General features: G+C 45.8%; 2 protein-coding genes and 1 non-coding gene across 3 annotated transcripts in view; all 3 read right to left on the minus strand.

Annotated features, from left to right (window-relative positions):
• The window catches only part of Slc5a3 (solute carrier family 5 member 3), a 28309-nt gene extending 16891 nt beyond the window's left edge, over positions 1 to 11418 (minus strand). The window contains exon 1 of the mRNA XM_052157985.1: positions 11326 to 11418. The gene's annotated coding sequence lies outside the window, so the exon portion shown is untranslated. The remainder of the gene's footprint in view (positions 1 to 11325) is intronic.
• The window catches only part of Mrps6 (mitochondrial ribosomal protein S6), a 57336-nt gene extending 42861 nt beyond the window's left edge, over positions 1 to 14475 (minus strand). The window contains exons 1-2 of the mRNA XM_052159093.1: positions 14436 to 14475; positions 11326 to 11666 (exon numbers count right to left, since the gene is read on the minus strand). Coding sequence (XP_052015053.1) covers positions 11326 to 11666; positions 14436 to 14475 — 381 coding nt within the window. The remainder of the gene's footprint in view (positions 1 to 11325; positions 11667 to 14435) is intronic.
• Positions 14476 to 23410: 8935 nt separating this feature from the next.
• LOC127666449 (U6 spliceosomal RNA) lies at positions 23411 to 23512 on the minus strand. Its single transcript, XR_007973642.1, has one exon. It is a non-coding gene; the product is annotated as a U6 spliceosomal RNA (small nuclear RNA).
• Positions 23513 to 26793: the final 3281 nt, after the last annotated feature.

Below are 26793 nucleotides of genomic sequence, written 5' to 3' on the forward strand. Positions count from 1 at the left end.
ATTCTACATGCAAGAAAAAGAAAGGCCTTTGTTGAGTAGATAGGTATCTGGGGACGCCACCTGCTCCTCCTGCGCCTCCCAGCAGCCCCTTACTGTCCTAAATCCACTTTGGAGCATGTTTCACACTTACTGCTACTTGTGTAGCTCTACGTTTGTCTCTCCTCAGATGACTGCTCCCACACACTCTGAAAGAAGGCAAGCAGCAACTCCCTAAACTCAGGCCACACAAATACCAGCCCAAGCAAGCTTCCTGTTGCTGCTAACTTATACAGAACTTTTACCTTCTCCACCTCTCCCATAGATCTGAGTTGCTTCACTGACTATAAGAATCATTAGTGTTGGGTACTTACTCCTGAACCTCCCACACACTAGGTAAACACTTACCAAGTTACAGCCCAGATAAAAAGAGTCTTGTACCAGTCCTGACCAAACAACAAGCAGTACTGTTACATACAGTAAGTACATGGAGAAACTCCTCCGATCCTCACAAAAACTCAAGGAGCAGATGCAATTGTCCCCAATTTATAGGTAAGAAACTGAGGAGCTGGAAATGCAGGTCAGTTGTACAGCACTTACCTAGCATGTACAGGGTCTTGGGGTTGATCCCCAGTAAGACTAAAAACAACCGAGAACTGAGGACCGTCAAGGATCACCCAAGTACAGGAACACCCTCTCTGTGGGTACAGAATTGCATACTTTTGTAGTATTCCTCAGGGAAACACACACAGAGGCAAGTAGAAATGAATATGTATCAAGAAAAATCCATCTAATTGATGCAAGAACAGAGAAACAACATTTACAGCCTACACTGCCCTACACAGTAATGCACCTACAGTAATGGCACCCCGTGCTAAAATAAAACCCTTAGGACAAAAGCTGGTGGTGAATTTTAAAATGATTGATACATGCATTCACTGATAAGTCAGTCTTATAATGGAATGCTGCATGACCATCACTCCACAGTATTCCACAAATGTACAGCCTCAAGTACTCAAATTCCTACCCACTATCTTCCAGAAAATATCTGGACTTAAACTCAAAAAAGCACTGTGCAGAGACAGTGGATTCACTATTATTCTCAGCATGTGACCAATAAGAAAGTATAACTTGTTCAAATTCAGATTGGAGTAAAGGACAGGAAAGAGACACCACCAGATGTCACGGAGGCTGTTTTTAAAGACCTACACAGTAAAACTCTCCTGGTTACAGGAGAAGTAGTGCACTCATCTTTGCTTTTAATCTAAAGTCTTCCAGCAGTAACTGATTCAAATATGAAAGTCAGTAGATAACTGCTAAAGAACAAAGTGTCCAGTTCCAGGTTTCTTGTTACATATGCCACTTATTATAAAAGGAAAGGAGGCACCATTTACCATGGAGTTATCTAAGGTGTGTCACCAAAACCAGGTAACTGCTTAATATCCCCAACAAGGGATACTGGCACAGCTCCCAACACAATGCTTTGACATCCCTGTGAAAAGTCCTACTAGAGTATCTAATCTGCCTCTAACCACAAGAAAGAATTACAGAAAGCCCTAAGTGATGTGGGGATTCTGCAAAGCACCAATGGCATTCTTGAAAAGGTTATAGAACTGTCCAAGGAACCCAAACAACACCTAAAGCAAGATCCTTGATTTACTACTAGATTTTTTTAAAACTAAAATTAAGTAAATTTCAGTGTAAACTGAATATTATACCAATTTCTAATGCTATGCCTGTACTGCACTTGAGAAGCTCTTACTCCTAACTGGTATTAAGATGTACATCACTCAGATCTTAGACAAAGACATATAATTTCTAACAACTTGTGATGAAAACTATGCAGTAGACTATCAAATCAACTGTTCAACAGTTTAAAATTTTAAGCATTAAGGAAAGTATACAATACACTTCAAAAACAGGTAACAAAAGTAGATACACCCTAAGACTAATGTGTCAGTGGGTCTGTTAGAGCTGAGTGATGATACTAATGTATGCCTAAACTTTCTCACACTATAAAATGTGGGAATACACACCCCAAGGCAACATCAGCCAGGTCATCACATTACAGAATTGTAGAGATGCTGAGGACACAGCTCATTAGGAAGCATGCAGGAAGGCCCATGTTCAATCCCCAGGACAGTATAAACCACATATGGTGGATCATGCTACACTTGGGAGGCGGACCCAGGAGAGAAACAAGTTCAAGGTTTTCTTGGCCACAAGTTCGGGAATAGCTGAAATAACAGGAGAGCCAAGGTGAAGGGGGAAAAGCACTAAATAATTCTGTGCTGTCAACTCTTTCAAGTGAGGTTTCTGTAAGAAGTAAGAGCAGTAGTTATCACCATCTGAACTGAAAATGTATTACTGCAACTCCATCAAGACCTTATTATGTTCCAGGTACCGGCCTCAGCTCATCTACTGAGTTTCCATCTCACCTGACTGCAATGGAATGTAGTGCATTCTGTTCCTCTTTTCCATTCATGTTTCTTTATACACACCTTTGCTAGTGTGTCTCCTGCTAGAACCTGAACTAGAACACCATGAACACTGAGACTGTTTATTAACCACAGCATTTCTAAAATGCATGGTAGTACTGGCACCTATTGGTACCCAATAGATGTAAACTACATTCTTCAGCACAAAAGCACTTTGACTAAACTACAATACTATTAGATGTAATCAATAAAGGCACGGCTCCCACTTCAGACTGACAGTCTTGGCCTGGCTGAGCTGTGTGATGCTGAACCCTCCTCCTCCTCCATAATGTAAAGCACACTGATCTTCAAGATGCTGAAGAATCCAAAGTGAAGGAAAAGCACACACAGCCTCTACGTCAGTAACCACTGAGGCCAGGCAGTACTACAGCCTGAGCAGCTAGCCTTCTCTAAGGCTAACAACCACACAGCTTAAAGCAGGAAAACTCAACCTGGTCAGCTTGCCCTCCCGGGAGTACAGGTGTGGGTGTGAATGTGTGTGTTCAACCTACCTGGTTTCTGTTTTATGTTTCTAGAAAACCTGTTCTAGAACAGTTACTACATAGCTTCTCTTTTCCCATGTAATGAGACAGCCACTGTAACCACAGCATCTTTGTGATAAACCAGTCTCTAACTCTCCTAAGCAGCCAATGCCTCCTATGAAAGCCAGTTTAGCTGTGTCCTAACCTCCCCCAAGGAAAAGAGAATTTTTTTCAAGAAGCAAAACTAAGACCAGAAACAATAATTGAACCGTATCCTGAATAAATGAGCACAAAACAAGCATGCGTCTACAAACGATGAAGGCAGGAGGCTTTCCTCTTCTACTTCAGGTAAGACAAGAAAAGGAGTTAAAAATCCAGACAAAGTTTCAGAACTGTTTTCCTTTGGATATCAGAAGACCAGATCTTGGAAACTTTAGAAGTAACTTCCAGTGATTTCATCCTAGTCAGATAAAATATTTATAAACAACAAAAAATGGTATTAGGAGAAAGTCTCAAGATTCGTCACTTTATTTTTCTCATATAGACTGAATTAGGGGAAAAAAAAACAAGAACAAAAAACAAAAATAAAAACTTACTTGGTGCACACATGAAAGTGGCATTGTTGTGAGACCAGAAGCCAGAAGTGCTCCAAGACCTCAGGCTTGGGCTGTCCCTGTCAGAACCTTCATGACTTACAGTATGGAGATCACAAACTCCATACAGGTGCTCTCTTGAGACAGCTAACATATCAGCAGGCAAGCAGTGCACCAATCAAAGAAACACAATCAAATTAACCTAGACTGGATCACTGACTTAACAAGGTCAAGCAATTTAAAAGGCAAACAGAGGAGCAAAAGTACTTCTATGCTAGGAAACATCACCAAGCAAATAGCCTATGCTCAAATTGAACTTTTAACTCACCTACTGAAACTCACCTTAAAACTGAATCAAAACCAGTACCCACTGGATGTTTTCTATCTGTAATGCACTTACGGAGCCGTTAGTCATTTCTGTACTCTTCTAACACAACCCAGAACTGCACATCCCTGGTGGCAGCCTCTTCCCAGCCACTGAGCATGCATCCACAGCACTACACTCTGGGCTACATACACAGCAACCTGGCTCCCACTGCTGCACCTGAGGAGATGAAAGAATGTAATGGCCAGAATAGATGTCAAGGAGAACATTTTCCAAAAGTGAAATGTAAACAAAGTCAAAACAGACTCCCGTTGATATGGCAGGAAGGCAGCTAAGGGCCAGTTCTGAAGCCTAGGACTCCAGGAGACCTTGGTTACATTTATGCTTTCACTTCCAATTTTCCTTAAGTTCTTACCTAAGCACCAATCTCTTAAGTATTCAAAAACTGAGTAAAGACTTCCTTAGCAGGGACACTGTAATCACAAAAGAAATGACTAGGGCAAAGGAGAGCCAAACAAGTCAACTGAAACATAGCCAGAAGGCATGCTCACAAGAACCTGGATCTGAGGTTTCAAATCTGCAATTTGATGTCAGGTATCTGGAGTGGAAGTAAAAGGAGAAAAGACAAAAAGAAAAGATTAGTTGAGATACTAACATGGTTCCTACTCTACAGAAACACAGAGCCTAGCCTCAAATAAAAATTTAGTCTCCAGTCTTGACTAAGAAAAGAGCTCACTGTTTTTCCTAATGCTATATTCCGAGGATTACAGGTTAATGATTACCATCTTCCTAAGTATGCCCTGGCCAAAAATGTTATTTTCCAGACAAAGTATCACTGCCTGGAAGCACTATATCTAATCCCTAAGAAATTAATAAAATGGGTGCAAATCAAGCAGACCTGATGAGCAGGGCAGGGTGGCTTACCCCTGTCAAACCAGTGTTCAGGGGCCAAGGCAGGAGGAATGGCCCAGTCTGGGTTATATACTGAGTACTAAGCCAGTCTGGTTAACACAGTGGAAACTCTACCTGGACAGGGAGGCAAAAAGACAAAGGAGAAACAAAAAATAAGGCTAAGTGTGCTTAAGATAATCCAACAATCGAGAAAGTGTAAGCTGTAGCTGCCATTCCTCACAGCTCACTGCAGGCTCTGCTTGGCCATGTGACCTCTAAAGCCTCTCATGCGCACTTCAGCCTAAAAGGCCTCACATAATCCCACAATCTGAAACTGGGAAATGCCAGGGTTCTTTGGTCTGGCTTTTCTTATTATTAATTTTTATGAACTGAGTATGTTTCATGTTTACTGAGTAGGTAATTAGTCCATTATAAACCAACAACAAATAAAAGGTGGACTTTGACTATATGAACGCCCAAAGAGGTTTGAAACGGCCACTTAAATCTAATTAACTAACTCGAAAGTTACAAGATGAGTGCTCTAGCTGATCTAGACACACCTCATTTGGCTCATGGTGCCAAGACTTTGAAAACCAGATTTCCTATAAAACCTGATTTCTACAAGGAAGCAAGAGAGAAAATGGGTGGTGAGCCCAGGTCACAGGCACAGTGATCACTGGAGCAATCAGCTGAGCGAGAACTGTGTTCAGTGTTGGATGTTGATACAATAAGCATATTAAGTTTACCTTGGGAAGTTTCAACAGTAAAGGATCAATGGAAGATGAGGTAATGCAGTCAGAAGCTATTCTGGAGGCTCACTATACATCCACTTCCCCTTCAAAGACCTTCCAATAAGGATCACCCTCATTCAGAAATGAGAAACTGGGGGTCCAAAATACTCAAAAATCCTAGGAAGTGCATGCTCTAAAACAAGTTCTATCAGCCTCTAAAATGCCTTCCAGGTCTCCTCACTGACAGTTCTTACTGATTCTACCATAGCAACCAATCTCTTTATTTGGAATTGTATGTCTGTTTGCTCATTTAGAAAACAGAATCAACGTACATGCTGAAGAAGGTCTCTTCATACCCAGTCACCCCATCTGATCACAAACCATCCTTACATACCTTAAATGTTTTAACACATAAACTGTATATTTATTGGTTAACCTTAACATGAGACCAAACCCTTGGAGAATGGAGATGATGACAATCTCTTTGTTCAAGTTGTGCCAGCCATATCTACAAAGACAGCATGTACAATTCCCAGCCTGTTTCCTGACAGTAGAAAGCTTCTATAAAGCAATCTACAAGTACACAGACTGAGCCCATGTCCCTCCTTCTCCTGAGCTTGGTTACCCACACAGTACACAGACTGAGCCCATGTCCCTCCTTCTCCTGAGCTTGGTTACCTACACAGTACACAGACTGAGCCCATGTCCCTCTTCCTCCTGAGCTTGGTTACCTACACAGTACACAGACTGAGCCCATGTCCCGCCTTCTCCTGAGCTTGGTTACCTACACAGTACACAGACTGAGCCCATGTCCCTCCTTCTCCTGAGCTTGGTTACCTACACAGTACACAGACTGAGCCCATGTCCCTCCTTCTCCTGAGCTTGGTTACCTACACAGTACACAGACTGAGCCCATGTCCCTCCTTCTCCTGAGCTTGGTTACCTACACAGTACACAGACTGAGCCCATGTCCCTCCTTCTCCTGAGCTTGGTTACCCACAGTACACAGACTCTGAGGCCATGTCCCTCCTTCTCCTGAGCTCTGATACTTGAGCACTTCTCGGTATAATCTATAGGCACCATTTTAACCACTCACTTTGAACCAATTCATTCCAAAGACTCCAATTTGGTTTTCTGAATAAGGTTTGCATTTATTTTACTCCATTTATATATATGATATGCAAAGTACTATAAAAAGAAAACCTTTTTAACCACAAAATTATCTTGGAAATCAGTGGAACTTTTGGGCAGCATACAACACACAGTCCCAGGAAAGCTCACTGACTTGATATGGCACAGAAGGTCATCATGCTATATTCTATTAAGAACTACTCTACAGGGATAGTAGTAATCCTCAAAGGCAGCTAGTGAACACTTGTTATGCAGAGTGCAGGAGAAGACAAGACTGAAACACAGCTGACACTAAAGAACAACAATCTAACGCAGCAGGTAAGACACATATTTTTGCTATTAGTACAAAGTAGAAAATAACCCATGGATGATAAAACACAGTGCACACATTGGGAATACCATGTCTAACTTGAAGGATTTCATGGAAGTAGTGTGGTAATGTGGAAAGGGGAGAGATTCCATAGAGGAGCAATGCAGTCCATGAAGGAAATAAAAGGGAATGGTGGACACAGAGATGCACAGTTTCATTATTCAGTATGCTGAGTGAAGAACACAGGAAACTAAGTAACGGTGTTAGAAAAGAATAGGTTGGAATTGTACCAGAGGCCACCACGATGCCACATTTCACTATCCTCTGTGAAATGAGTATACACTAACTCACCAGATGCTCATACTATCAACCAGCATGAACTACCAGATACCCAATGTACACAATACTATTTCCTTCTGAAAATTCACCTCAGATTTGTTAAAATATTTCAAAAACTAACTTTGCACTCCAATAAATTATGAATACTAACTATTCTCAGTGAATAACTCTCCTCAGCATCAGAAGAAACCACTAAAAACTGCAAGAATCAAAGAATGCTCATCTAAGGTAGAAAGCATGTATGCCTGAGACCTCTGCAACAGAAAACAGAAGTTACACACACTAAACTTGTGATTCTGGGAACCACAATCCATTCAGTTTTGAGTCATACTGAGCTGGTGATGCCCAGGTGTTAGCTAAGCACCAGCAAGCAGAGGGGAAAGCCAGTACACATCACCTATGTGTCAAATGTGAGACACTGCAGAAGAGGGAAGGGTCACAGTGGGAGAAGGTCACAACACAGCAAAGTCATCAAAAGCTAAGAGAAATGTTGCGCCTGGCCAGTGTCCATCCTGTAAAGAACTAGATAAAAACCTAACAGGGTCATACGTCAATACCTCACTTTTCTCATTTCCACAGAGCCACAGACTATAGCTCATTTTTCTCAACAATTCAATGTAAAGCCGTTTCTTAGAACATGGAGAAAGGTGAGTGGCAGGTGAGCCAGTGTGCAGACCCTGCTCTAGAGCAATGGAAGAACAAGAGGGCCAAGTGGCTGCCCAGCATGCTTCCTTTTATACAAATTAATAACCTGTCAGACGTTTATTTGGTTAATTCCTTACATTTGATTTCCCTAAACAAAGATAATTACATGTTTTACAACAAATCTGATGGTTTAACAAAGCAGCCTTCTTAAATGAAATATTAAAAGGAGCTACTACCCCTGGGCTTAAGAAATGGCTCAGTGGTGAAGAACACTGACACTGACTGCTCTTCTAGAAGTCATGAGTTCAATTCCCAGCAACCACATTCTTGAGTAATAATGACATGATTTCAAGAAAAGTATTTCCTCATGGCTGTCACAAATCTATCCCAATAGTGACCAATCATCTGACCAAAAGGGTAAGACCCAACAAAGTGCTCTGAACTTTGTAAGCAAAGAATAGTTACATTTACCTACTGTACAGATTCTTCTTCTACATCCATTTCAAGTATTAAAAAACATAAACAAAAAAACTATGAAATCCTTTAGGGCTGGGTATGGCTTTATCAAAGTGAATCCACAGCTCTTTCCCCTATCTGAAAGTAAAAACTGCAAAGTGAAGTCCAAGAGCTCAAGAGAAGCAACTCCTCAAGTATTCTCAGCCTCACCCAGCCCCAAATACACCTCAGAGGTCCTCCCAAGTAGAGGAGGAGAGCAGACCGCACTCACCACCCCACAGGCAATCCTTGCGACAAGTGGCTGCTCGGATCTGCGGCTTGGTGTGCCCTCTGCAGCTGTGTCCTTCCTGTTTTCTGTCCTGGAGCTACTGGAAGTCCAGGAAGGGGCACCTCCAAAGCCAGCGTCAGCAGCTCTTCCATGCATACACCTAAGGCTGTCGGTCCTAAGCAACTACCTTTCCGCTGGCTCCTCAGCACCCTCAGAGCCCAACAGCACATCTACCGTACTCCAGAAGTAGCCACATTTTTCATCTTGATTTTTATGCTAGAGAATACAAAGTTACAACTGTGTAATAGCATTAAAATCCAAATGCACATCTTGAGGACTGTGGTCTGAACCTGTGAACACACAAACCTCGAAATGCATCAAAAACAAGGGCTCGTGAGAATCAACTCTAACTACACACTGTGGAGACAGCCCTAGAATTTTTAGAACTTCTATCCTGAGGTCTCAGCCTAAGAACTCTCACAGGCAATCTGCTACAAAGGCACTATGCCATGCTGACATGAATCTTTAAACTCTAAAAGCTCAATTGTAGTAAGTTGAAGTTCACATGAAGTACAGTAAAATAAAGAGTCACAATAGGGAAGACTAAGACTGTTTTGTAGGCACCGGAAAAACGAGCACAACAGTGGGAGACAGAGTCTCCAGGAGACGACAGTCTCTCAACTCCCCTTTCTGCTTCAAAGCTTGCTTACTCTCAGTTCTAGAACAGGAGATGCTTGGAGGAGCGAAGGGAAGGGCGGGGGAGCACCATCCCATGAAAGGGTGCCCCATCAGGGTCCAGCATGCATCTCAGAATGCCTCCCTGCTTGCTACAGAAGCCACTGTCCCAGGCTGGAACTGTCCAGGCTTTCCTGCTGTAGGTAGGTGTGCAAGCCATGGTGGCATTTCTATTAAAACAAGGTGTGGTTTCCCTTTACACCTGTAAGTATTCACCTGTAAGAATTCAATTTTCTAAATCTGAAAGCAAACAAAATTGTCTAGACTCTGCACATCGTTACTTGTTTACGACCTTCTCAAAGTCAAAACTAAAAAATGAGGTTTGTCATTTTATCTAGTTTCTTTGGGCCTATAAGGATCTCAACACATCTTCCACACTACGATTAAGCGCCCCTCTTCCCTCCTCTCTAAGGTGCTCTGACCCTACTCTCAGGCAAAGCTTTTGAGCACGTTATACCACACTTTTGAGTCAGAGTGAACACATATCCACATGATGGTAAAATACATTTAGCCAATATACTGTGCAGTCGAGCTAAGCAGGAGTCAGTCTCTCATTCAAAGGAGTCCAAAGGGTCACTGTTACCTCACACCTAAGACAAGGTGAAAGGGAATCTTGGTGGTCACATTTTTTCAGTTTCTAACATCACCTAAAAAGGAGGCTGAAGCCATTTCCACTTAATCAGAAAGAGTCCCTTTGTAATACTTTTGTAACCCAGACCCATCTGCTGCTCCTCTTCTTTTTAATGCTGTAAAATCCAAACAAGAAGGACGGTAGATAAAGCACATTACCAAGAGGTGAGACAATGCATCGATCTCCCCGAGGGAGCCAGGGAGTCAGGAAGCTTGGGGACACAGGCTTCTGGACCATCAGGTGGCCCTGGTGTCCTTTCCAAGCCAGCCTTACACAAGGCACACCTAACAATCTCCTCCTGCTGTGAGATTGTTAGCAGTTCAACGGAGCCTAGCCCATGACCCTTGGCTTAAGGAGATTCAACCTAAAGCTACTACTTGAAATTGACCCAAAGCCTATATACATGCCCAGGGCTAAAAGAAAGCTGCTCCCAAAGTTCAGAAAAGGCACAACACAACGGTTGCTTTTGTTTTGTTTTAAATTGTACCTGCTATGGAAGGAGAGTGCATGAAAGCACACTACATTACCGAATTCTCTCAGAAGATTGGGGATTTCAGCGACGACGGAGAAGTGCCTGACTCAGAACAGAGAACGAAGGTAGCTGCCTCCACCGCCGACCGACCGACCGACCGACCGCAGTCCGTGACCAGGCTGCTGGTGGTTTAGCATCCCTCCAAACCTGAAAGTCCCTACCTCACGATCAATCAAAAGCTGGGGGAAGACATATCTTCGGAAAGCACAAGCAAGGCCACGACTTGGATGAATAAAACTGGGCTAAGGGTACCCGGAGCAGGATTTCCGCTGGAGTCAGAAAAAGAAAGGTCAAAAGATTTTTTTTTTTTTTTTTAGTGTGACTGTGGTGACAAGTGCGTGGGCACACAGCCGGCACTGGCGGGCTTTGGAGGAAGGCTGTACTGATCGCGGACGCTGAGGGCAGGCGATCGGGACGAGCGGCCGGCGGGGACGGTGAGCAGCTTCTCGACGCGTGGGCGCAGAGCGGGTCCGGCCTGGGTTCTCGCGTGTGTGTCCTCCCGCAGTCCTTCCATCGGACTCCGTAGAACCGGGGTCCGAGGCCCGCCCCGCCCCCTGGCCCGCTGCGTGCTTGGCACACCCCCTCCCGCGACCGCGCACACGCGCGGGCACACACCCCCCGCCTCCCGCGCGCACGCGGCCGCGCCGAGCGCCCGACCCACGCGCGCCCCCTTGGCGCCCGCGACCTCCCGCGGACCGCGCAAGGGGGCCCGGTGTCCAGTAGGCAGGGCACGCGGGACTGGGAGGCCTAGAGGCGGCGGGGCGAGCCCGCGCGGGAACTCGGTCTGAGGGAAGGTCACTTACCCGCCGCATGGCTTTCAGAATCAAAGCCAACTCGTAGCGGGGCATCGCCCGGGATGGCGGCGCTGAATCCAGGAGAGCCGGGGTCGCGAGGGCGGGGACGCGGGGCGCAGAGGAAGACGAAGGGGGGGAAGAAACGGCCAGTTCGTTCCCGGGCGGCGAAAGCACGGTGCGACCCCGCGAGGCCCGGTTTAAAGGCTCCGGCAGCTGCGCAGACGGCTCGCCCCGCCCACCGAGCGGCCCGCCCACCCGACACCGCACCGCCCCTCTCCCGGAGGGCGCCTGCACTTGCACCTCTGCGGGTGCCTTGCCTACCCTTTCCGGTCGTGTCTGTGTCCCCGAACCTGCAGAGCGTGGACACGGTCTCGAGCAGCCCGTGGGAGGCCGTATCCTCGCTCGGCACGCACCCACTCCCCGCCGCCTCCGCGCCAACCAACCTTGGGCTCTGGAACCCAGTGGAACTTTCCAGGCCTCCCCGTTCCCCCACCCCCCCTTCCTGGGTGCTAGGCGAGCGTGTGCGCGTGCGCCGCGGTGCGGTGCGCTGCAGTCTGGCTGGTGTGCGCCCCTCGCCCGCGTCTCCAGGGAGAAAGGCGGGGTACTAAGGAGTGACTGCTGCACCAAGCCGCAAAGAAACAAGCCTGGAACTGAAGGGCTATGTAGGCATTTGTTGTGTGTGCCTACCCTGACGCAGAAGCAGGTTAATGCTTCGACTCTCGCCAGTTATTCTTTAAATATTACCCTTGCTTTTCAGGTAAAGGAACCTAAATGTTCCCTGGAGCACAGGAGTAAGAAGGGGCTGCTTAGAGTGTTCCAGGTCCAGCACTCCCTCGCGGACACGGGAGCGCGTGCGTGCGTGCACACACACACACACACACACCCCATTCCATAACGCACGCACACACCCACCCAGAGGCACACAGAGAGCGGACTCAGGACTTCCCTCCCCTTCTTCTGCCCCTAGAGTAGATGCTTTTTCTTAGCTCTGGAAGGTGCTAATCCCACTGCAATGGTTGTCTTCTGCTCCCGCTTTGCCCCAGCTTATAGGGTCTTTAAGTTTAATTTCTTGTAACTTTAAAGTACTCTAATAACATGGTAATTTATTGAGGGCTTACTGTCTGCATCATGCACGACACTGAGGCTGTTGTTCTCACATTAGCTCTGTGAAGCAAATCGTACTACACATCCTATTTTAGGTATTAGCAAACATAAACATGCAAGGATAATTTAATTAGTCCAAGGTCATACACAAACACGTAGAAAGAAAAATTGTGTCCAGAATGTCTGAAGAATAGTTTCACTGCCTACACTTATGAACCTCACCCCATGCCCCATCTTACAGGCCAAAATGCTGGTCTTACTCAGTGGCATTAGATATCTTTGTAAAGCACAAAGGGAAAGTATCTTTGTCATCTCCTCCTCAGACCAGTCTCCACAAAAGATTATGGTTTTGAATACAACCTACAACACCAGGGTTTTTTAACATTTTCCTTTCTCTTGTCCATAACCTGTGCCCTTCAAACTACCAACCCACCTACTGATTGGTTGGGGTTTTTTGTTTTGGTTGTTGTTGGGTTTTTTTGTTGTGGTGGTGGTAGTGGTTGGTTGGTTTATTTTTGTTTTTACGCAGCATGCTACAAAGAAACAGAAGGAAGAAAGAATTTCTGGACTTTGAGAAGTGAGTTCCAGATCTGACATCCCAACTCAGCTGTCCTTCCCATGTCAATCCCATGGCCGAGTTTAGGAATGTGAAGATATGAGCCTCACATGACTGAGAAAACCAAACACCAAGCAACACCCTGAGCTGACCAGCCTGGACTGCCTTCTCTTGGAAGCACCACAGGTTTTCCCTGATAGCCAGGGAAGAGCAAAGTCCAGGCTCACTAGACAAATGGGGTGAGGAAATTAGCACCACTGAACACTACCTCAGGGCAGGCAGCACCCTACAGTCCTCCCAGGCTGTTGGCCACCTACAGACTCATCTCATTGCTTAAAGTGAAAAAGAAATTAGCTATCCTAAGTCCCCCTCCCTTTTCAGAGTTTTAAATAAGTGGCTATGGCTCGGTTAATTTTATTCTTCAAATTGACGATGATGCGGTTAAGAGCACTGACTGCTTTCCAGAGGACCTGTGTTCAAATCCCAGCAACCACATGGTGGCTCACCCCCATCCGTAATGGGATCTGACTCCCTCTTCTGGTGTGTCTGAAGACAGCTATAGTGTTCTTACATATTTTACATATAAGTACATATTTTTTTTTAAATTGATGCAGATGCAAATTTAGCATCTTTCAACTTAGACTGCTAATTAAAATTTTTCAAAATAATTCTAAACTATATATACTATTTGGTAAGCATGTGGAATGATAAGCCATTTCTATAGTATTTAATTTATTGATCTTAAAAAAAATATATCTTTTAGGATCTTGGGGGTGAGGAAGCTAATACAGTAGATATGTAAGATTTTATTGGCCAAATATTTTGGCTAATTTTCAGGTAAAATCTTGTGAGGAGTAGTAAGGAGAATGAAGACAGAAGCTGAGATCCAGGGTGCTCTCTGGTCAACTTTATCACTTTGCCGTCTCGTCTTTTATTACTGTGTAAGGAGAGATTTGACCCTGAGGTTTCTACCGTAGTTCTCAAGAGAGCTGAGCATCATCATTATCATCATCATTAGCAGACCTAACATTTTGGCATTCGTTGTGAGTCAGGAAGTGTTTTGCATGTTTTAATATTCATGCCTTACCGTAAAAATGGGGATCTTAACTACTACCATTACACGGGAAGAAAATGAGGCCTAACAGGGCTTCCATCACTTGCCCCAGATCAGACAGGATTCTGGACTTGCACACTTAACCTAGCTGGATTCTAGTACAGTCGTTAGTATTCCAGTGGCTGTAGTCGCCCCTCCAGCAACTGTCCTAAACTCCCTTCTCCCGAAGCCTTCTCCCGGCTCCCCTCCAACCCCTGCAGGTCTGTTTTCACTTTTCTTAGCCCAGCTGCCCTCTCAACTTCACATTCCTCCCCTTCCTTCCAACCACATCTCTCCAACAGTAGCCAAACCTACTCTGCCCCTGCGTCTGTGTCTACCCAGACTGTCACTACAGGGTTTCCTCACCTCCTGTCCAGGAGAAGCTTCCCAGGATTCTGGCTGCCATCTTGATGGTCTCTTCCCAGTCCCTTTCCCCTCCCTGTCCCTGAATGTGGCTATTCTCCAACAGAGGCAGCCAGTGTCCTGGTCACTAGTATTAAAGGCATGAGGGGGCCGCATCCTGAGTTCCTGTAATTCAAGTGCATTGGGATTTGGCTGGGAGGAACTTGGAGTTGCTCTTCCCTGCCAGGATCCCGTCTACTGCGGCATTGCGGGTGGGTGGTGGGAAGTGTATAAAACAAGCGAGTTCCTGTCCATAGATAAAGAATCTCTTAGGGAAACAAGGTAAATTATCCCAAATCATAAAGGCCTGGGCTGGCACAACTCAAAGAAAACAAAGATACCTTTGCTTACCAGCTTGCTCTCGCCTTCCTTCCATCAGAGGATTAATCTAAAGGGTGAAGGATCCTCCTGTATGCAAAGCAGCGAGTTCTGAATGTTACTGGGAAGAGGTAAGCCATATAGAAGTCATTCTGCTGGTGAACCCAGTGTGTTCACAAGCCCAGAACCTATGCAACTCCTTATAACTCCAGTTTCAGGGGGGAATCTCCGGCCCTGTGCTCAGAGAGACAGACAGAGACAGAGATGAGACAGAGACAGAAAGATGGAGAGGCATGCAGATAATTAAAAATGAAAAGAAAACAAAGAAATAGAAATTTTTTCAGTTAACGGACAAATGATCATGTGCTAGAACTAAACCATGTTATAATCTGTTACCGCAACACTCCACACCTGTCATCTTCCCCTTCAGAAAAAGGAGTTTCCATTAACAGCACACTGTATGCACTTTCCCAAATCTTTCCTCACTGGGAACTAGGATTGTTCCACAGCCCTCTGTTCCCACAACCTACACTTAAAGCACTAAGAGTGCCTGCCCTGTGTGCCAGCCCAGTGTCCCTGCCCTGTGTGCCAGCCCAGTGTCCCTGCCCTGTGTGCCTGCCCTGTGTGCCAGCCCAGTGTACCTGCCCTGTGTCCCTGCCCTGTGTGCCTTCCCAGTGTACCTATCCTGTGTGCCAGCCCTTTGTGCCTGCCCTATGTCCCTGCCCTGTGTCCCTGCCCTGTGTGCCTTCCCAGTGTACCTATCCTGTGTGCCAGCCCTTTGTGCCTGCCCTATGTACCTGCCCTGTGTCCCTGCCCTGTGTGCCTTCCCAGTGTACCTATCCTGTGTGCCAGCCCTGTGTGCCAGTCCTTTGTCCCTGCCCTGTGTGCAGCTCAATGTACATTTGTGTTTGTTAGTCAATGGACCAGTTTAGGCCGCAGCATTTCATGCTTGCTTTGCCTTTGACTGTATTACCTGTGACCCCTCTGGTCATTCCTAAACCACTGCACGCAACCGTCACGCCCTCTTCCCTACCCTTCCCTGTTAGCCATGCCTGCTTACCTGGGATTCTTTCTTCTCAGCGAGCACAGACTGGTCGCTGCCTGTCCGGATGAATGTGTGCGTGCTCTCAGGAAGAGTTTGGTGAGCACTTTGAACGTCTCCTGTTTATCTGCCAGTTTCCAAGTTGCTTTAAAATTTTTGATTAAGTACATTTTGAGGGAGAAGGGCTTCAAACTGTTGACTCTGCTACAACAAACCAAGAAAATGCTAAGGTCTTCAAAGTATAATTTCCCTAACTTCACCCTCTTCTGTTACAGAAAGGAAAATTGGGGCTGGAGAGATGGCTCAACTGTCAAGAGCATTTGCAGAGGACCCAAGTTCAATTCCCAGCATGTGTGTGTATCAGGTTTGACTCACTCCAGGGGAATCTAACACCTCTGGCCTGAGAGAGAGAGGGGGGAGGGAGGAGGAGGGAATGCAAGAGAGAGATTGCACATGAGAGACAGAGATTGAGAGAGATCACACACGAGAGACAGAGAAAGAGACCGACAGAGAGAGGCCGACACCTTTTAAAGAGATAAAAATACATCTTTTCTCCTTGAAAAAGCAATGGGATGTTCTCTTTAAGAGACGTTCTTACAATATCACTTTCTAGTGAAGAGATACTTAATACATTTTTTAAACTATGGTTTTAAAAGGCAAAACACTTCCGCTGTCTCCACTTGCCAAGTTGGTTTTTCATGGCTAACAATGTTGTAAAGTGTCCCCCAACAGCTTGTCGTCGGCCCACAAGGGTCCTTGATGTTTAATGTCAATAATGCTAGAGGGACAAAGCGGCTTTCTCTCCACCAGAGCCAGAACCAGAACGCTCTGGAAGTACTTTTTAGATTTAGCAAACGGATGACAGGTCAGCAGCTGTGGGAAGCCTGAGAAGAGTAAACCGCATCTGCCCAGGCTCCAGGGGGCGCTAAACAAAGGACCCTCTAGGAGGACCCTCCCTCCCAGGGAGCCCGGGAGCCGTGAGACTGAAGAGGGGCAATGAACGGCAGGGCTGCTCTGCACAAGGAGCTCTAAGACTGCAGGCGAAGAGAGGAGGCAGGCGAGGGCTGGAACCTGCACGCATGCCAAGTGCAGAGAGCGGCGCTGAGCTGTTGTGGCAGGCAGAGTGGGCACTCCCCGGGCTGTGTGGGGCTGAAGACAGCGTTAGGACAGCCGATCCATCCGATCTGTAACACGCGGGATGTGTCAGATGTTTGAGGCGTTTGGCTCCGGCCACACCTGTCTTGGAGATGTCCTCGCCTCTCTCTTAATTCACAGGGCTCGTTTCACAATTCGGTCTACTGATTTTCGCCCTTGAATCCTTACAGCAAGAGTACAGCCTTCTGATACGCCACAGTGGCCTCCTCAATTACAGTAGTCTAAACTTTCGAGGATGATCACCAGCAGGCCGCCCTAACTCTGCCAGGTAAAGATTCTTCCACACTTCTTGGTGAGGTCAATGTCCGAGAATCACCTCCCTGGGAGGGCCATCCCACCTCTGCTGGCAGCTGCTGTCTGGAAGAGGCTCTAGCGTGAGCAGGGGAACGTTATGTTCGGGCTGGGCTGAACACAGGATTAGTCATAGGAATCAATCTTCCAGGCATCAGATTAGGCCCAATAGCTCTTCAGTGCACATTGGCTCCGGGTAAGGACTGTTCTGAGTAAATAGTTCAAACTTTATTGGACTTCCCTTTTATTATGGAACAAGACAACAGATTTGTTGAAAAAAAAAAAGGAAAAAGTAGGAGGTTGGAAAGATGGCTCAGTGGTTGATAACACTCCTGCTCTTCCACGGGTTCTGAGTTCAAGTCCCAGCAGGGACATGAGACAGCTCCCACCTCCTTTCAACTCCAGCAGCAGGGCATTTGATGCTCTCTTCTGGCCTCTGCAGGAACATGCACACACACACACACACACACACACACACACACACACACACACTTCAAAATAATGAAAATACTGTTTTTAATGTATGTAGGAGACAAAATTCCAACAGAGAGCAAGAGAGGTAGATGATTATATACTCTTTTGCAGTGGAAAAGATACCACAAGCCAAACCCCCTCAAAAGCAGATATAAGGAAGATTTTCTTGTTTTTAAGTTTAGAATGTATTGTTAATCTACACTATTTCAATGCATAATGTATGGAGGAGGGGCGTGTGTGTGTGTGTGTGTGTGTTTAGGTTGTTTATATTTTAAAAAATAAATCCATTAGCAGCAATAGCAGCAGCTATCTAGACGACCAGGAAAAAAAAAATCCCTTGGGTACAATTAAAATGACAAGCTAATCGGGAGCTAATCAGATGGTACCTCTCAGTATAATTCATCTGGAACTGAGAGCCTGAGACTGGATGCAGGATATATCTAGGGAATGTAGTTCCCGACTTACATAAAGCAGCCCATAGCACTGAGAAAACTTTGCACTGACCAGATGTTACTCTAATATTGCAGATGGAACAAGTCATTTTAGCAATAAGCTGAACATCACATGCAGTATTATTAGACTATTAGGTTCTGAGATGGGTCCTGCACAGGGTTAACTTTCAGCAGTTGTCAGGTGTTGTGAGACCCTCAAATCCTTTATTGTTTTTCCTCCTTTGCTCCAAAAATATCCAGAATGTAAATGAAATGGTGTCTGGGATCAGGGATGGCAGTTTCTCTTCAATCAAACATTAGCCTGGCTGATGTTAGAGAGGAGAATCTGACCCTGTCATTAATGATCCTGTGATTAAATGGAGACAAGTCCCCCAGATACAACTACTGCACTAGCAGGAACTGAGCATTGGTCCAAAGGCTTTGGGGGCAGTGCTACTTAACTGTAAGCTCTGAGCTCCCAGCCTCTCAGGTGCAGGCAGAGCTCTGGGGAAAGGTCACCCACAGTAGGTACACTCTGAAGACTCCACACATCACTCCAGGACAAAAAGACACATCTCCCAAGATGTGGGCAAAGGCTTCTTCTAAATGTGCATGTCTGATTCTGTTTCTCCATAGACTATCCATGGCAGTGATTCCCCACTGCCCTCGGGATAAAGTCCAGATTCCTCTGTAGGACTAATATAGCTCTTCCTTCTCTCTGGGCCTCTCCTCTGGCCACTCCTTACCACACCAGCTCACTGGTCCACCCCGTTGGCACTCCTATAGCTCTGCATGACCATTCCCTGCTGACTTTTGCCTTCTGTCTGTAGTATACATCCTTCCCTTCATCTGGCCTATTCCTGGTTGGTTTTTTTTTTTCCTTTTTACTATGAACTATGTCATATAAGCAGAAATTGCACAAAGCACATGTACTTAGAAGAAGAAGCTTTAACTAATCACCCTTTCCACACCTCTGTAGAAATACCACCTCTCCCCTGACCCTTTTCTTGCTTTTCTTCATAGCATTATCTTTTGTATACATGTTGCTAAGCAACAGCATGTCCCTGCTTGTTCCCAATGTTGTCTGTCTTGTTCTCTTCCACAACATTAGATTGATGAGTTTCATCCGTTGACCCTAGTTCATTTTCTCTCTTGATACAGCATTGTACAACCAAAGCACTGTGCATGAATTCTACTGTTGATGACAACAGGTTAGTTACTGGGAAGATAATTATTACAAACAACCCTGGCGTGAACATTCTTGGACTTTTAGACTCAAATCTAAATGTGCATGTGTGTGTGGGGGGGGTGGTGTTTGTTAAGACCTGGACCTATAATGTTCCGTCATGGCATGTAAAACATCAGCTTTTCCAGCTAATTACAAAACATTTTCCCAAGCAGCAGGCACTACTCAGAAGTTTTGTCTGCAGTGTGTATGATTCTGCTAAGGCCATTTTGTATTTTAACCACTGCCCCCTAATAAAGCCCACTAAAATTCTGAGAGATTGAGTCAGTGTACTGGATAGTTTTATGTCAACTTGACATGAGCTGAAGTCACTTGAGAGAGAGAACCTTAATTAAGATGCCTTCGGAAGATTAGGCAAGCCTGTAGGGCATTTTCTTAATTGGTGATTGATGTGGGGGGGGGGCACCCAGCACATTTTGGCTCAGCCCCGGGCACCATCCCCAGGCTGCAGGTCCTGGGTTCTATAAGAAAGCAGGCTGAGCAAGCCATGGGGAGCAAGCCAATAAGCAGCATCCCTTCCTGGCTTCTGTATCAACCCCTGCCTGTAGGTTCCTGCCCTGCTTGAGTTCCTGCCCTCACTGCTTTTGGTGATGAACTGTGGAGTCAAATAAACCCTTTCCTCTCCAACTTGTTTTTCGTTATTGTGTTTCATCACAGCAAGAGTCTGACTGAGCTGGTCCAGGGCCCCTCATCTGTAGGCTGCCATTACCTGTGCTTCCTCCACCACCTAGCGTCCCTTCTAGGATCCACAGGATGGATGTGAGAAGATGCCCGCTGGTCTCTCGATGCTGTTCCTCCGACTCCACTGCTCCACCTAGGCTTCATGTTCCTCAGGCGTCTGCTCTGCCAGCAGGTGTTTGAATGCTCAGGTTGGTGAGCAGTGTTGGAATGAGAAATGCCCCCCATGGGCTCAGGTGTTTAAACACTAGGTCCCCATTGGTGGAGCTGTTTGGGGAGACTATAAAGCCTTTGGAGGTACAGCCTTGCTGAAGGAAGTATGTCACTGGGGGCAGATTGTGAGTTTAGAGCCTTGTGGCACTTCCAGTTAGCTCTGTCTGCTGCTGATTGTCCTTGACCATGATCTCTCAGCTTCTGTTCTGGCAGCCAGCTGTCAGTCATGCCTCCCCACTATTATACTCTCTCTCTCTCTCTCTCTCTCTCTCTCTCTCTCTCTCTCTCTCTCTCCCTCCCTCCCTCCCTCCCTCCCTCCCCCCCTCTCCCTAAACTAACAGAAATTCTTTAATCAGTCAATTTTGGTTACAGTGTTTATCACAGCAACCAAAAAGTCACTAATACACTGAATGAACCTAACATAGTGTGAAGCCAGATTGGTGTCTAACATATGTGGGACTGCTCACAGGAAGGTTGTTACAGTGTTACAGCTGATGAAGGCCATTACAGCTGATGAAGGCCATTATAGCTGATGAAGGCTGTTACAGCTGATGAAGGCTGTTACAGCTGATGAAGGCTGTTACAGCTGATGAAGGCTGTTACACCTGATGAAGGCTGTTATACCTGATGAAGGCTGTTACAGCTGATGAAGGCTGTTATACCTGGTGAAGGTTGTTACAGCTGATGAAGGTTGTTACAGCTGATGAAGGTTGTTACAGCTGATGAAGGTTGTTACTCCTGGTGAAGGCTGTTACAGCTGATGAAGGTTGTTACTCCTCTTTCAGGTGTGGAATTTAAATTTTAAAACTATAAAAGGGAACTGTTAGGAAAGAGCAGGGGGTCGTGGGATGGAAGAGAGGGAGGATAAGTGAGAGTAATGGAAGTTAACCTGATCAAAGAATGGTAAAGCCATGGAGGAAAACCTCACAGTGACACCCACCATCCTGTCCAGTGGAGTATTCTTTTAACATGTTCATTCAAGACCTAAACTGCTGAGACAAGAACATGAAGTAGACTTGAAAGTGGTGACTCATTCCCCAGAATTCAAGAGGCTATGGCAGGAGGGTCATGACTTTGAAGACAATTTGGTCATAGAACAGGTGTAAGAGCAAATTGTCTCAAAAACAAGAAATGTAGCCCCATGTGCTGGCCTGTGCCTGAAGGCTCAGCACCAGAGCGTAGGGGGCAGGAGGATGAATAGATCAGGTCCACCTTCAGTTACACAGTAAATTTAAAACTGGCCTGGGTTATATCAGACACTGTTTCAAAACAAAGAAGGAAAAAGAAGAGGAGAAGGAGGAAGAGGAGGAAGAGGAAAAGATAATGAAGATGAGAGAAAAGAAGATGAAGACGGAGACTAAGAAGAAGATGTTTGTATTAATCAGGGTTCTCTAGAGTCACAGAATGTATGGGTAGTCTCTGTATCATAAAGGAGTTTGTTGATGACATACAGTCTGTAGTCCATCTCCCAACAATGGTCAGCAGCAGGTGTGAATGAAGTTCTTCAGAGCCACAAGGCAAGCAGGGGAAGAAGAGAGTGAAACTTTCTTTTTCCGAGGTCCTATCTAGGTCTCTAGCAGAAGGCGTGCCCAGATTAAAGGTGTGTGCCACCACGCCTGGATCTGGGACTTGCTTTGTCCCAGATGATCAGAGATCTTCCTGTCTTAATCTTCTGGGATTCATAGCCACTATGCCTCAAACTCTCCAAACCAAGATCCAGTTCAGAAATGTGTATCTCTCAACCTCCAGATGAGCATCACAGGTGAGCCTTCCAATTCTGGATTGTAGTTCATTCTAGATATAGTCAAGTTGACAACCAGGAATAGTCACTACAACGTCAATTCATGAAGTATTAACCAGGCTTCTCTGGTCAAAAGAGAAACCAAACCATAAGCTCTACTGTGGCTTGAATACATCCTCTACAAAATTTAGATTGAGTTTTAAAGATGCAGGTAGGTCATTAGGCACCTTATAGGACTAGGTGGTTTAGTTTCTTCTGGTTTTTGTTGTTATTGTTGCTGCTGTTTGTTGTTTCAGAGACAGGGTCTCATGTAGCCTATGCTAGCCTTGAACAAAAAATGAACTTAAACTTAGCATCCTCTCAAGTGCTGAAGTTGCAGGCGCCAGCACCCTTGGTTGATACTTTGCTGCTTTGAATGCAGGTCCTCCTGCATGCTAGGCAAGCACTCAGCCCTGCACTGCTCTTTGTAAATGGCTTCACACAAGGGCTGTGTTGTGCTAGGCCCTTTTGCCTTCTACCCTATAAGGATGTCACATCTTGCCCTCCTGAGGACACAGTTTTCAGGAGCAGAGACCAAACCCTCCCAGACAGCCCACCTTCCTGACTCCTTTATCTTGGACTTACGAATCTTCAACAGAGTGAAACATTAAATCTGTTTTATGAGCTGCCTAGCCTCAGGCAGTCTGTTATACCCATGCACAGCAAATGAGCGCCAGCCCTCCACATGTCACTTGGGGAATTGCAATATCTAAGGGAGGCTTTGTTGATGCAGAAGACTGTTTACATTTACTTGTTCTGGTAAATATTCAAATTGTTAAAGTTAAAATGTTCAAAAACCCTGAGTCCTTCTAAGCCTTTGTGTTTACCTCACATCTTATTTTTTTTCCTGTACTCAAGGCTGATTGAAATCTATTGTTTCCCAGGCTAGCTCAAACTACCAGGCTAACCCAAACCAACAGTCCCCCTGCTTCAACTTCCTAAGTGACAGAATTTTACAGGCACATACCACCACGCCAACTGCATCTTATCGATATCTAACGATTTCTGTACAAAAATATGAGTCACCTTTTTATTCTTTAATTAATAATAAAAATGACTAAAGTTTGACTTAGTAAAGTTTGTCATAGTAAAGTATGACATAGTTTGACATACCCCCTAAATATCCAATTTTACAGTGATTAAACATTTTGGGTTCACTAGAACCAGTCTTTGAAAACATGGCACAGCAAACCTGGACTCCTGAAATCAGCAGCATTAAGAAATCTAGCAGAAGATATTCTTGTAAAATCCACAGTAAACAGCTGCCCACTACTTCCTATTGTGGATTCTTTTGTTTGTTTGTAAACTTTTAAAAATATGAAATGCTTCACAAATTTGGGTGTCATCCTTGGGCAGGGGCACACCAAGCATCTCCGTGTGGCTCCAATTTTAGTATGTGCTGCCAAAGCAAGCGCCCTTTTTCTTCTACTAAGTTTTGATTTGATTTATAACCACACGCAACCACAGATTATATTTCCCAGACTCCCTTTCTGCTATCTGTGATGATGTAGCAACGTGTGAGCCAATGAGAAGTGAACAGATATGAGAGGTACTACCGTGGTGATCTCCTGACAGACCCTTGCTGTGGGCCCCTCCACAGAGGAGGAACACAGTGGTGAGGTGCACGTATCTGGTTCCCAGGAAAGACCTTCCCTGAGGAGCCCAGTTGATCTTGGAGACTGAAAGCAAGGCAGACTAGATTCAATGATTCTGTGATCTTGGCTAAGTAAGTAATGGAACTGCTTGTCCTTCTGTGCTTCTTCATGTGTAACACACCCAGGGCACGGGCTTGGAACATATCATGTGCACCATGTAAGGAAAGCACCAGGACACCTGCCTGTTATATGCATTTAGTGACACTTGTTGTTAGTGTCACAAAGGGACCCTGTGGAGGCCCGTGTTAAAAAAGAATTAATTTAGATCATCAACCCCCATTTGTGTGTGTGTGTGTGTGTCTGTGTGTGTGTCTGTGTGTCTGTGTGTGTGTGTGTGTGTGTAAGGGTGAGGGAGGGTACCTGGGTATACATGTGTGTCCTGGCACACTTGTACACGTGTGTTTGTGCATATGGAAGTCACAGGACAACTTTGGTGGTCATTTTCAAGCTCTGCTCATTGCTTTTGACGTAGGGTCCCTTGCTAGCCTGAGGTTGGTGCATAGCCTCGGCTAGGCTGACCGTTCAGCAAGCCCAGAGATCCAGCTGTCTCCATTCCTCCCCTCTTCAGGTGCTGGGATTACAAGTGTATGCCACATGTCCTGTAGTTTTTATGTAGGTTTTGGGGTCTCGGGACCTCACGCTTGCAAGGCAAGTATGTTACAGCTAAGCCATCTCTCCAGCTCCATCTGCCTAACTCTTCTCCCAAATGTTGGCTCTTTCCACAGCTAGAGAAAACAGACTTTTCTCTGGAGACTTAGCAACACTCTAGGGGTTGGAGTGGGAATGAAATCAGCAGATGAGACTTAAGGGGTTCTGTCTGGACTGTTATCTTCTGCTAGCCAGAACTCCACCTGAAGAGTTAACTCCAATAAGCAACATCTGATCCTTTCCTAAGAGGAGGTGTGGACGGGACCACTAAGGACCTGTGCCCAGGTATAGTCGGGCGCTCTCATTCACTGCCCCTCCCATCCTCTGGGAAGGGCTCGTCGGGAAAATAAAATAAAGGATGAGGGCTGGGGTTTGGGATATTCCAGGATTTTGTTCTCAAACCATCCAGAGATGTAGGCAACCTCACATCCACACATCTGAGACCTGAGGATCGTTCTGCCATTATCCCTGAGGCAAAGGTATTTCTTCACCCATGCATGTGAAGGATCATTCCAGAGTCTATAAACTGTCCACCTACCTCTGTGCAAGGAGATGGGGGCAGGGGGGACTTGCCCAAGAGAGGCCCTGTATTCTCTGTGCACAGACAAGGAGACAGACCAAGCTGTAAAAACCAGGGCTGTCTGTTTCACTTCATCTCCTAAATGGGATCATCTGGCCCATCTGACTCTAACTTACCTCCAGTCCCCATGCCATGGCTTCCTTGTGGCCTGCTGATCCCAGAATGACCTTGAGAAACAGATGCTCACACCCTCAAAATCCCTACCCTGGGTTCAGGGGCACACTGTGGGAAACAGCCCTTCAGTGCTGTCTGGGAGCCTCCCTGTTCTCTTACTGAGTAAAAAGCTATAAAGTCTTGATTTAATTGTTTCCTTGGATTTTAAGAGCCAACATCCCAAGCAGGGGCCTGCCTGCCCCACCCGAGGGAAGGGGCCTGGTTCCTGAAGTGGCCCTGCCCTAAGCCTTCTGATAGACTGATAAACCCTGAGTTGAAGGGACTAGGAGGTAAGCTAAGGCCAGGACAGGGTCAACCTTGAGCTTGGAAATCCCAGAAAAGACCTGGCCAGTTGAACTAGGCTTTGTCATTTGAGCTTACTGTTATTTTATTATGTACATTCTTCTGTTGTAAGACTAATACAACTGCATTACAAAAAATTAACAAAATGAAAAAATAAAGTAAAATAATATGCTACCGTCTGAGCATAGCCAGTATTGGCTTTCTAGATCTTCAAGACCTAACTATGGGTACATTTATTTCTGTCATTGTAATCACACTGTACATTTTTTTTCTAATTGTTATCTAATTATAGGAATGACTCTGTTCTTTATTTAAAGATTTGTATTTTGGTGCGTGTGTGTGTGTGTGTGTAAGGCATATGTATGGTTGCTCTTGGAGACCTGCAGAGGGTGTCAGATCCCTTGGAACTGGAGGTGGTTGAGACCTACCCTCTCTGGGTGCTGGGAACTGAACCTCAACCACCTGAAGATAAACCAGCGCTCTCATCTCCTGAATACACTCTCCAGCCCCAATGTTTATATTCCTAAATCAACCTTCATAGCTTTTTTTTTTTTAAGCCACTGTGAAAAATACTTAGTTCTCCTCTTAAGCTTGAATGTCTAAGATCACACGTTTGTCTCTTCCCTTTCCTAACTAATGAATATCTTCTAACCTGTGGTGACACCCCTGTCTTCCAAAAAAGGGTCCACAGGTGCGGAATAGGCCTAAGACCTAGGTGACACGGAAGCCTGAGCAGCAAGAACCGCAACTTTCTCAGGATCTAGTAAACAGCGGTACAGTTTCTCTGGGGCTAGGCGAAAGGTCAGAAGATATAGGAAGAGGAAACAGAAATGCCTGGAAATGCCTGCACTGTGTGGGCCCGAGCCAAGAGTGAGTCACGAGTCTACACCGGGCTCGCCCTCCTGCAGAGAGGGGCCAACCGAAGGGCACCACCCCACACTGCTGGATGCTTTGGTGCCTTGCAGAAGGTTCCAGCAGGGTGGAGAACTTCAGGCAAGGGCAGGTGAAGGCCAGGACCCCAGAGGCATAAAATGCAGAGAAGCGGTGAGGTAGCACGGAAAGTTACTCGAAGCATGAGTGCCCATCCTGCTCCTGGGGGCCTCTCGCCCTGCGCTTCACCGGGCACCAGGGAAGAAGGGACGTCTGTGCCCTCATTGCTGGCATCCGGTATGCCCGTGGTCGTCCCACCTTGTTCTAGTCTGAGTCTCATCTTTCCAACAGCCTGCCTCATTGGTCACTCTTTTACCCCACAAGGTGAAATGAAGGACCTTTTACATATGCGAACCATAACAGTAGGCCCAGGACAACCGCTTGCCAGCCAGGACAACCGCTTGCCAGCCAGGACAACCGCTTGC

Source organism: Apodemus sylvaticus, chromosome 15 (assembly GCF_947179515.1).
Source record: "Apodemus sylvaticus chromosome 15, mApoSyl1.1, whole genome shotgun sequence".
Lineage (NCBI taxonomy): Eukaryota > Metazoa > Chordata > Mammalia > Rodentia > Muridae > Apodemus > Apodemus sylvaticus.